Source organism: Lutjanus erythropterus, chromosome 21, assembly GCF_056507025.1.
Source record: "Lutjanus erythropterus isolate fLutEry1 chromosome 21, fLutEry1.hap2, whole genome shotgun sequence".
NCBI lineage: Eukaryota > Metazoa > Chordata > Actinopteri > Lutjaniformes > Lutjanidae > Lutjanus > Lutjanus erythropterus.
This window is the reverse complement of record NC_139337.1, coordinates 22614706-22627492: the sequence shown is the minus strand read 5'-3', so window position 1 is coordinate 22627492 and position 12787 is coordinate 22614706. Positions and strand designations below refer to the sequence as shown.

At 38.3% G+C, this 12787-nt stretch overlaps 1 protein-coding gene across 6 annotated transcripts in view; it reads left to right on the top strand.

Annotated features, from left to right (window-relative positions):
- The window catches only part of cacnb2a (calcium channel, voltage-dependent, beta 2a), an 82149-nt gene that overhangs the window by 29543 nt on the left and 39819 nt on the right, over positions 1-12787 (top strand). For 2 of the 6 annotated variants that reach the window (XM_084747478.1, XM_084747476.1), the window contains exon 1: positions 8877-9197. The exons of the other annotated variants lie outside the window; for them this stretch is intronic. In XM_084747478.1, the coding sequence (XP_084603604.1) occupies positions 9165-9197 (33 nt within the window). In that variant the 5' untranslated portion in view covers positions 8877-9164. Of the gene's footprint in view, positions 1-8876; positions 9198-12787 lie in introns of those variants that run through there. 6 annotated transcript variants of the gene reach the window in all.

Here is a 12787-nt window from a genome sequence, read left to right as displayed (position 1 = left end):
GGAGTACAGTTTACTGTTTGTTAAGTGACAGAAAAGTGAGCCTACAATGATGTGTTCAGGAACATGGGACTAAAAACAGAACTTTCATTACAATATGGCTTGGACTTAGAAAACTGGAAATTGTTTTTTAAATTGTTATTTAGGAAACATGATTGTTTGTTGTAGAGAAAGCAGTTTTAAAACTTCTAAAACTGTTAGGCTAACCCTTTGTTACTTATTTATTTAGAATAACTTAATGGTGTATTATCAGCAGCTCATTTGAGCTTCCTTCACATTTTTATCTTAATTTTCTATTACTGAAAGCATTTCCTCAGCACCCAGAGGACATCCTTTACTGTAATCACAGGATGCAAAAACCAACAATTTCTGGTTGTGTGGGGACAGAAAATGAAGAGGGAACTTGGCTTTAAATGATCCCCCTTTAAAAAAATCTGTTTATTTTTTGTGTAAAAATTTAAATACCAAAAACAGATGATGGTGATATAAAACTCACTGTTCACTATGGACCTCAGTTTCCATGTCATGGTTTGGTAGTAATAATATTGACATGAATAATGAAAAATAAATACCAAAAATAAACACCCCACAAGACTCTGACCTATTAATAATTCCAGAGCAACTTGTGCTTATTTATACAGAGCTGCACAACAGACTGACTAACACATACATGTGAAAGCACATTATAATAGAGCTCAAACACTTTGACCAAATGCGTTAATCCTGTATTCTTAGACTGAGTATGGTCACACATATCCACAGAGATAAACACTCCTATAGCATTAGTTATTGCTTTGGTCTGAATCTGCAGTGAGAGGCTGTCTGATCGCTCTGGGGAGAAGGACTCGCTTTCCGCTAATAGACACATTCAGGTTATGTTGTCGTAAATGAAGTGTTTCAACAGACAAACTGGATTTCAGTTGAGCAACGTCAGAACACAGTTTAACAGCAATCTTCGTCCATTTTCACTGTAACTAACTGGGAGGACTGACACTACATGAGCGTGACAACCCATTAGGGCTGCACAATATGGTAAAAAAAAGGGTCATATTGCGATTATCTGACTGAAATTGAAATTGTGATGTGCAGTGTGACTAGTTGGAATGAAAATTGCCATGGTGTGACATTTTTGGGGGTCTGTACCAAACAAACATCATCAGGAGAACAAGATTTGTAGGTCAGAACATCTCTGCAGCACTACAGTAATGTTGTTTTCTCACATTTTTTCTTTTTTCAAAGAATTGTGATGCGGTTCTGGTTCTAAAATTTGGAAATTGCACTTGGCCATATTGCAGCTTTGATGATTTTCCGATCAATTGTGCAGCCTTACGAATCAGGCCAAGCTGACTAGCATGCTACAGCTGATACACAACAGCTGGTTTGGGTCGAATGAGGGAAGTTGTACACAGATTTGAATGCCCTGTATCTAACAGTTCAGGAAAAATAAACCTACCATTAAAAGAACAAAACCAACAATGAATTTATTAATAACTATTGTCTGTATCTCCAAAGCCTGATATAGCAAGTTTTCCCTTGTTTCTAGTCTTTATGCTATACTTTACCAACTGGCTGCTTGCTCTCGCTTAAAATGATGAAATATTCCTGTAAGGTCAGGGTCAGTCTTCATGAAACACCTGAGCAAGTTTTTGTGTGAATGTTTGTGAATAAATGTGCATGTGTGTGCATGTGTGTGCATGTGTAACCCAAATCCTAATCACTTAATTACCAGATATCAGACCGTCCATTTAGCTGATTAAAAACGGCCGGGCCTAGCTCTCTGCCAAAACCACTCATGCATATGATGATGTGTGTCTCCGTGTGTCTTGATCTGCTCTTACATCCATCATATCTGCATGTCACCAGAGGGCAGGGGGGAGTCATTGTATTCTGCAAGTGTGTTTGCATACAGTGTGAGTGTATCGTCCTCTGCCTGTGTTTCCCTGACCCGTGCGTGACAGTATTGGTCACAACGCTCCCAATTTGCCGGCTGAAGAGTTTTTCCTATGTCTCCATGTGGGACAGCCGATGTGTTGATGTGTTCAGCGAGCGTGATGTGACTCAGCGCCCCACACACAGTGCACTGCAGCCGCCACACGTTATAGTCTGTTCTTCATGTCAGCGCTTCAGAAGTCATCAAGTCTTTTCCTCCACTCGCTGTCCAGCAACTCGGAGATGATCTTCATTCCCTTGGGCATGCTTGACAAGTTTCCTTTGTCTCCACTGACTAAACACATCTTGGGAAGGGTAAGACTTACTCAAGTCTAAACTTCAGTCTTTGGTCTCAGCTGGAAATGGACTGTTCGAATACCACACTTAAGAGTTTACTCCTCTGCTATCAGTACAGAAGTTTTAGCCTCATTTGTGTGATGTGTGCGTGGCTTCAGCGCTATTCTCAGCTTTAGCACACATGCTAGCGGGATGCCCTGTGGTGGAGAGGAGGAAACAGCAGTCGAACTCTCGAGTCGCTCAGAGAGGCAGCAGGAAACAGAACAGCTGGGGCTTCTATTTCTCTTTCCCATCCTCTCTCTCCATCTCTTTTTCTTACTCCCTCTGTCTCTTAGTCTGTCCCTCCATCATTTTCCCTACCTTCCTTTCTCTCATTGTCTGTAATTAGAGATGGTCCCGGGGCTCGAGTGGCCTGGCTTGTGTTGTAGCTAGGTAACCTCACTCAGATGCTGGCTGCCGGCCCCGGGGGTTTCATTAGATGTGAATCACAGTCACATCAGGCCCAGCATGGATTCTCCAGCCTGATCTGGATATTATGCATGCATCAGGATCAGTACAGTCCTGCTTAGAATAGAACAGAATATATTTATTGTCATTGCACAAGATAAATGAGATTTTGTTTGGAACTTCCTTATTCAGTGCTAAGATAAAAAAAAAAAAAAGTGTAAAACAGATAAAATAAAATAGCAACAAATTAGTAATAAAGTAGCATGATAACATAAATTGCATTTGGAGAGCAGCTGCATCTGGATGTGCATCTGTCTTTCTTGCTTTAAATTCAAGCTTTACCTGTATTACATTTCAGTAGAATTGAATGGTAGAGTATAATTTATTATTAATTTTTTTCTGACACTGAAACATGTTTTTGAAACCTTCCTTTTTAGAGTTTTGCAGAGTTTTTGAGATGTCAGCTGTAGAGATTTGAACAGTTTAACTTAAACATAAAACAGCTGGAAAAGAACTTTCCTCTCAGAATTTTAGCTCAAACCTACAAAATTATTATTTATGTGAAAATATGATCAAAGCACAAGTTAACAATACTATGAAGCCAATCAAGCATTCAGTGCCAACTTTAAGCAGTCTTTGATATTCAATACTATGGACATGTCAGTCGTATTAGCTTTATAATTTAGGCATTTGACTGACAAGTGTGATTTATAGAATCAGCTACACAATATGCAGTTCATCAAATGTAATAATTTATTTTATTTACTTAAGTACATGAGTAGATCTGAATAGTGATATTACGTTTGACAAACTTGAGACAGTTTAGCTCTCAGCTGGGTTTGCTGTTGGTTGAGTTTTCTCAGCTTTTCTCATTTTACAGTGTAAATATAGTGCTATACTTTCTAAAAAAGATTTTACTGCCTTTTTGGTTTTTAAACATTTTACACATAAAGAATTATGCAAGTAGTGAACAGGGAACTTCTGGAGGGATTTTTTCCTTCCAGCGAAATTGAATGATTTATCCAGCAGCACTTGAAGTCCTCTTGGAGAGTTTTAATTTGTGTAATAGCATTCTTGGCAAGGCAAAACGCTTTTGGAGGGCCCTTTCTGACAGATCTTCAATGATCTAATTGTGGTGTATTTGAGCCCATTAGTGATCTTTTAAAGTTTACTAAACGTCCATAACATAATTTGTGTGAATCATGGCCTGTTGTAATAGCACATTTGACAGAAAACAAAACAGTGTTGATGTCGCTGGATATTGTTTCTGTCATTGGCGAGATGCTCCAGGTCAGAATCGATCAATTATCTTCAGTATCTGTCATTGTTTTGTCCTGTGTTATGATATCTTCAGTGTTATGATCTTGTATTGATGTTACACAGATTAACTCGTGATCCTGAATGCTTTAACACTGACAAGTGTGTTTGGCAGAGTGGAGAGGTTTTGTTTTGGACTGTTTACTTTAATATTGAGTGGTTGCCACTGTGGAGTCACATCAGTATGCAAGTGTTGAATACCTGTGTTCACTCGTAACATGGAGGCATGATATAAAATTTAATATCTTTACTTTTTGGACAAAACGAGCAATCTAAAGTGGGCACTACAGTTTCTGAGAACTTGGGACTTCTTTCTGATATTTTATAGAACATCCACTCAAAAAAATCAGGAGGCAGTTATTGGCAGATTAATCACTAATGAAAATAATTGTTAAGTCCAGCTGTTAAACAAAAAAAGTTAACTGGTAGTTGCTTACCACCACTTCAGACTGAAACTTCAGGACTTTTACCTACGATTTCTAGGGGAGTCACACACAAACACACACAAATTTAATAAACCAAAATATTCACCACAGTGTAGAGTAAGCTTGTCAAAAGTATTGATACTTAATATTTTTTCAATACCACGTGTTTAAAACAATATAATATCCTAGTCTTTTTACTTAATTATATTATTGAAAGTACAGAAGGTATCAAAATTAAGATTGCAGCACAGCAAAACCAGGCAGTGTTCATGATGATGATTTATAAGAAAAAAATATATATATATCCTATTTTGTGCACCAAGGACAGTTTCTTTTCTTCTTGCTGTGGTGTTAAAAGAGGCACAGTGTCATGTTTTTATACTAGTATTGTATCATAGTTTAAAAATTACAGTATTGTGACAACCCTAGTTTAGAGCACATAGCTGTATTTGTTACAGACTGTAAAGTTAGACAAAAATGCAACATGAGCAATACTGTTTTGAATAGAAAACCGTTCAAAAGATTTGATGCTTTAAATGATCTATTTAAAGGATGAGGCCAGCCAACAATGAACTGATTCTCCAGTGTATGTGTAGTCAAAGCTGTTATAACTTAATACTCTGAGCCTGATTGTTGTCAAAAAGCTATTAAAAACACATAAATGACCATTCATGGAATTTTTGTTTAGAATAGGGGTGAAACGATTAACAGTTTCATGATAAACCACAGTAACATTTCCAGACGGTTGATATTACCATTTAAAATTTTTATTATCATGAAAACTGTGTTTGATTCCAATGCTTTGAAAACCTCACGGTAAATGTTTTCCAGCATCAACCAAAGTTAACAACAGTCTCACAGACACAGAGGCAGCATCACGGGTTGTGTTATGTCAAATTGTTGAGAGTTTTTTAACATAAAACTTGGTGAAATAATTTCAGTGTGTCGGTACTTTTTGACATTTTCAACACATTTTGCAGTTTAGTAAGTACACCTACAGAAGCTGAAACTAATGCAGTCACCAGCCCTTCAGTAAACCCTGCCTTCATGAAGGTTATAAAGTTTAATTTTAGTTGAAAGTTGGTGTTGAGTCAAGTCATTTTTGAGGATGTAGTTCATTGTGCTGTTGACATACACTGTGTTATGCTTAGATTTTTAGGTTTCAGTGAGGATAAGCTAATTATTCTACATTTCATGAAGGTAGGATTTATTATAAAATATAGGAACAGCAAAATCAGAATTCAGTTCGGTCTCTCCACACTGTACAAGGTGACTCTTTAGTAACTACACAATGAAAGGAAACAACTGTTGGCAATGTCAATTTTTTTCTAAGTGAAGCACATAGGATGGTATATCGATCCCCCCTCGTGGTCCAATTACTGTATGCTGGTTTGGTAAGCTATCCCTTGTTGGCCTTTGTGCGCTTGTCAGAGTGAATGCCTGCTGACGTCATTGTGTGCATGTATACTGATCGATAAGCCAAAGGCAATGCCGGCGCTCATTTCCCAGCGCTGGCAGAACAAGAAGACATTGATCTGTCAAATCCCATTCAGAGAGCCCATTCAGAGAGAGCTGATAATGGCTGTCAGCAGTGAAGAATCCCATTATATCATTACATTATAGTAATTACACAAAATAAAGCAACTAATCTGGACTATAGCTTAATTTGCTTTAGTTAATTTGACATAGTGTATACAGTATATGCTTGTAGAGGCCTTTAGCTAAAACCCATTATGCACATTACACACAGTAAACTTTACTATGGATGGCCTCAGCATAAAAATCCTGGCAGGGACACAAGGACACAGGATCAATAAATGTGGAGTGGTTTTTAAGCTTTATTTTAATTAAGTGGCACTTTAAAATCACAATTTCACACGTGTTTCCTGATCATTCACCATCATCTCACTTGATTTTTTTTTCATTGCAGTGCTGCAGACTTCACATGCAGAAGTCATTTTTAGTGAGCATTCAGAGACACCAGATCACACTTCTGATCAACTGTCATCACGCTCAGCATGTGGAGGGTTTTGCCTCCAGGGTTGAATTTAATTAGAGTCTGCTTTTCACCTTCATGTACCTTGACCTCATGTTGCCACTGCAGGGTTTGGATTAGGCTGCAAACTATGATGTATTATACTGCTGAAAAGCAAAAAATTCTAACTTCTTAAATATGGATTTTTGTTGTTTTTGTAGTCTTTTAATGATAGTAAATTGAATGGCTCTGGGTTTATAACTGAAAGTTTGACAAAACAAGACACAAAACTAAATAATCTGTAAATTATCAATAATGAAAATAATCACTTGTAGCGGCAGTATATTTATCAGAACTCAAGACTATGGTCAGTATTTAAGAAACATTTTGAACATGTGCTTATTTGCTTAATCAAGAATTTCTTAATGAGATGCAACTCTCATATCTGAACAGTCAATATAAAGCTGCAGTCAGTTTGCTTAGCTTAGCATAAAGACTGGAAATGGTGGGAAACCAAACAACAATATCTGCCTACTAGCGACTTTAAAAGACACTAATTTATGGTTATATTTTGTATTTAGTAGTATTTTTGTTGTATGTAGGCTGTGTCAATGAAATAACGCTATTCAACACAGGCATATGGATGTTAACCTGCAACGAGAGCAAGCTGCTGCACTGCTAATGTTAGCCACACCATAAAACAAATTTGACATTGTTTACCTGCAGATGCTGTGATCCTGCTCGGTCTAAAAAGATAACACATTTAGTGAGTTGTTGTCCTGTGTTGTAGGATGACATGCAGTGTTCATAATGCGTGCTGCAAAGTGCAATGCATTTCAGCAGCATTTAAAATATGATTTGGTGATCGAACAATGTGACAAACAGTTTGAAAAGGCTCTTTTGCATGCAGTATTTTGAACACAACGTTTAACCTTATCAATTAATCAACTGTGCTCAATTTTCTGTGTCTTCTGACTTTTAGACAAGTGGACTAGTGTAAATCAAAATTTAGTGGACAGAACATCCCTAATTTCCAGTATTCATGCTGAGCTAAGCTAATTGATTGCTAGCTGTCGCGTCTTACTTACCACAGTAGATTAGTATTGACCTTTTCATCTCACTCTCTAGATTTTAGTATACACTTACTTTTGTTGTTCAATATTTGACATATAGCAATGGAATATATGAAACATTATAGGGTGTGTTAAATACAGTTTAAGAACTGAGCTTTTAGTCTAATTTTATTATCTCAGACATCAGAGTTTTATTTCAAAGTGACGCACCAGGACCATTGTACTGGTGAGATGAGGATAACTATCTCACAGTTTGTCACGTGCAAAGCACACGCCCTGGATGATAATCCTCAAAAAGGGGTTAACCCTGATCAAACACAATATAATCCAGGATTTAGGCTGGGCTGCCCAGAAAACATTTTCTCCCCACTGAAAAATACAAATCTGGGCTTTACTGGGATGTCGAATAGAGCTCAGCGCTTGTAGTTTTATAGTTGTCTGATCTTTCAGGTTGGAATATTCGGTTCTCATCTGTTCTGTTCAGTTGGTATGTTTTTTTCCAGTGACACAGCTGCATTCCTCTGTTGTTGCTTCTGTTTTCATAACTGGAGGAACATTTAAATGAGTTATGGTTTTATTTTATGAACTGGTGACTCAGTGGTGGCGGTTTCCAGCTCATGTTTTGACTCACGTTTTACCGCTTTAATAGAATATTTAACTTGGTCAGCCTACAGAAGCTCTGACGTAGCAGCAGCCTGATTACAAAACACACATCACAGCTTCAGAGTGTCTGATGTCAGATCACAAAGAGATGGATCTGCTGGGACTTTCTTTGAAGTGAATGTGCTTTTTTTTATTTTACAGGAACCACTACAGTTTAGACACCTACCAGCTGCATTACACTGGAGCTCTGACTGGTAACAGAAATCTGTCACTTGATTACTAAACCAACATTTATACGACTTTAATTTTATGCATTGTAAGAGTTTGTAGTGTGTTATGAGGTGTAACTTCCTTTTGTCTTAGTTTTTAATGTAAAAACAAACAAAATTGTGTGCCATCAAATGACCAAACGGAAAGTTTCAATGGCTCTGGTCCCCTTGATGATGAAAGCAAATATGGCATTTCGTCGATGTAGTGAAGATAATTACTTCCTGACGTTTTGGTCTCAGCAACATGTGCTGAGACTATACAGTGAGTTCAAATCCTTTAGCCCTCCTCTCCTCAGAGTTTAACCTCTTTAAGGCAAAGCGGAACACATGTAAACTCCCCAAGATCACACACTCGCACTCAGACATAAAAAACTTCTGCAGCTGCTTTTGGTGCTTTCTGGAATTTTCAGGTCGGCCCTGTTGGCCAGAGATCTTACTTCCTAACTGGCTGTGTGTGTGTGTGTGTGTGAAACAGAGAGTGTCTATATGTGTGTGCGTGGGAGGGGAGAGGGGCAGGGGGGCTTGTTTTTGGGGCTGGAGGACGGTCGCGGCGCTCTGAAGGAGTGTTCTCCCAGCGTGGGAAAGACGCTTGTCTTTTCTCTGCCTCTCAGGGACTAAAGTAGGCCAAAGAAGGGCTGAGAGGAACTAACTTCTCTCCTCCGGCTCCAACTTTCTCTGCAAAGCCGTTCCCCTCTGGAGCCGGGACGAGGGGGTTTGTAGGAGTGGAGAAGTCGGGCTGGTAGGAGTTCCTGTGCTCCGAGAGGAGATGGACAGCAGCTGAGGAGATTTTCTCCCAGCCGGGCTGAACAGCACAGAGTCGGGTAGGGCAGAAATGTATCACTCCGGCAGTGAGGAGTCAGATCTGGTAAGTTTGAGTAAACATGCTTTCTGCTTCTCAAACTGTTTCCTTTCACACTTTTCTGAACTTAACTTGGCTGTACCTCTCATTCTTCTTCTCTCTGCCCTCTGAACAAAGAGGAATGGCTCAGACTGCAGGAGAATGGAGGTTATTAGTGCAGGATTTAAAGGGGCGTAATCATACACTTCCTATTTTTCTCCCTCGTCGCTTTGCCTGAAAGTTAGTGAGAGTCATGCTCAAGATGCACACTGTGACTCTGCGCACACTGTGTGCTGTTTTGAGACAAAAAGGTTCATTTACGCATCTTGTCTGAATTTGCGAGCACCGTTGCATGACCACTACTAGCTTCAAGTGGGGAGCTAAGACAGTGGTTAACAAGCAGAGAGAGGGAAAGAAAGTAAACATCTGGGCTAAGCTTGGTTCTTTATGTACAGAGACCGGTACAGAGCACAAATCTTGGCTTTGACCTGGAGCAAAACCTTAAGTTTTATCTATCTGCTACATGAGCCAAACGGAGAATCTCTGTAGTTTCTTTGTTCAGATTTTCAATCCCTTTTTGTATAAAACTTCAGTGCAGAATTTGAGCACAAAGAATGTCAATGAGTGGATGTCAGGTCCATGCAAGTTTCAAGTTAGTATTTCAAATGTTTTCTGTTCAGTATGTGTATGAGTGTGTGTGAATGATATGGTAGTAAAAGTCCAAATATTTTCCTTTGGTAGTAATCAGTCATAGTAATCAGCCACACCCTTGTATTAATGCCTAATCAGCCTTCAGAAGCAAGTCTGAAAACAGTAGTCAACACATAAAGTTGATATACCACATATGCCAGACTGATTTTAAAGTACATGGGCATAAAATGACACATAAAATATCTAGAATATTTGTGATGTGATGTTCAGCCATTAGAATCATCCTGGGTCTTGTGTTTGAATATTTTACTCTGTGCACAGTAAACATTGTAAATATTAAATGCAGAGTTGAAATAAGATGACACAGAATATATTTTGTACAATGCTGCTTAACAGCAGGGCCTACACGCCATCACGGATTTTTTTTCAGTGTATTTTTAAGATGTTTTTTTAAATGAAAATGTGTTATACAAGCAGTGAACGCCTTTAAGGAATAGTTGTGCATAACGTCCCAACATCAGCAGAACCAGAGGTCTAATCAGCAAAAAATGATTGCTTGGGTCTACAGGCCTTTGATGAAGTGATGCTTTGTGATTAAACCTGTGATTTGTTTGGTGATGATGACCATAGTTACATGATTGATAAAAATGACTATCATGAATGAATATCGTGAAATATTACAATAATTAAATCAATTCACTTACTTATAGGAGAGAGCTGAAACAATTATTCAGCTAGTTGATCAGCAGAAAATAAATCCAACAATTTTATTGTTTATTGTCAAAGCTTTAGAGGTATGTCAAAATTTGTGTATGATAATAAGCACACAAGAGAGCCAAATTAAACGTATTACATCAAATGTTGTTGCACACTGACGTCATCATGAAACGCACCTATTATGAGTGAACTTACAAGAGGATACAATTAGTGCCACAAGCATCTCAAATAAGCTCTTCAGTGCAAATCATGTATGTACAAATTTGGTGATTTTGACTTTGTCAAATGATGTGAAGAAAACCAAACAAACCCCACTGGGTTATCTAAATATTACATTGTCACAAAGCTAAAAATAGGGCTGTTCTTATGAACTCATGAATGCATCACTTTGAAAATATGTGTTTTTCACATGATGGTGGTAATTTCCCTTCAGGCCAGTGTAAAATGATATAGATAGATCACTGTACTTCCAACATTGTATTGATTTTCCACATAGTTTGGGGTTTTATATAGAGAAAGAGTCTATATCTTACAAAAGAATTAAATTGACCATCTTGGGTTTTCCTCCTCCAGATATAATTAGAATATACTTGACATATTTAGGGTTTGTTTTTGTTTGTTTTATTTATCATTAGAATCTGGGAATTCCCTGTGCTTCTTTGGCATCAACATCCCCTTGTGCATATATCACAAATTTATCCAGGAATTGGTCCAGAGTATGTAATTTATCTCTGTATGAAATAAAATAAATGAAGCTGAGATCATTTTACTGGAGCACAGTCCCATTTGTAGGATGGTGCGTTTTGCTCCACTGAAGCTGGTTAGCAGCTCGTTCTGCTCTCTTAGCCAGTTCTCATCAATCATCCACAGCCGGCTTCATACACCAGGAAACTGCCAGAATATTGATGACGCAAGCACAAAATAGCAGCAGCGCAGAGCAGCCCCTGGCCTCCCTTACTGTATCCCCTTGATCAGCCATCATCCTATTATGGTGCTGTGTTTCCAAAGAGGGACCTGAGAGGGAAGGAGCTGCTAGATAAACTAGATCTTGCTGTGAGGGGATTCACTGTTAACGAGAGCAATGCCCCTCAAGGGACTGCTGCTGCGGGTTGCAGGTAATACATACTGGAGGAAAAGGATTAGCACATAATTTGTAGTTGTAGAGGACCCATCACCCTGCATTTGTCTCACCATAATGTTGCAGGGAATCTGTGAGGTCCAGTTACAGTGAAGCAGAACTGAAGCAAGCATCCAAACAGTACATGTTCATTTGTAAGTCACATAAACAGAACAGCACCCAAAATGGTTTAATCAGTATCGACTTCCAAGTGCTGGCTTACTAGTGTTGATGGGACTATTTTGTGCCAGTATTTTAAAATTCATAAATTTTTAGGCCCTAGCAACAGCAGTGTCAGTTGTGTGAGCTACTTTTGTCCAGACTAAAACATCTCAACAAATATTAGAATGATTCCCAGTAAATTCTGGACATTGATGTACCCCAGAAGATGACTCCTACTTATTTCTTTCCTGACTTTTCTCCTACCGCTACCAGCAGGTTGCCAATTATGGTTGTGTGTGTGGTTGTGTGGTGAAAAACAGTTGGATGGATTGTAATGATTTTGCTAGATATCCACAGTGCCCAGAGGAGGAATCCTAATGATGGTGATCCTCTGATCTTTCACTGAGCGAGATCAGCAAGTCAGCATTTTTAATATGTCCTACACTTCGGTTTTATGATGTATCTTCAAATCTAATGATATTCCCATCATCCTCAGCTGTACTTTTTGTTTAGTGCTAATTAGAAAACACCCTAAACAATAATGGTAAACGTGGTAAACATTATACCTCTTAAACATCAGCATACCAGCATGGGTGCCTAAATATGGCCTCGGTGCACCACTAGCTTGGCTGTAGACTTATTTTTGTTTCAAGGAACATTACAATAACAAGACATTGTAAAAATTTTGTAAATTATATTTAGATATCTTAATATATAGAATGTATTTTCAAAAGAGATGCGCTTTTTTCTGTTTCTGTCAATACCCTAACACATTACAAGTTGTTCTCTTGCTTTTCTGTGTTTTTTTTCTGTGTCAAGACTAAATATTTCTAAACCAAGGACATGTTGAGTTAGTCAGCTGTCAGTAGCTCACTCAGTTGCAGACTGTCTCATGCTGTGTTACAGTGAGTTCATGGTTTAGCACAAGATCCACCTGTATATCTGACTAAAAAACTGTTGAAGCCCGATG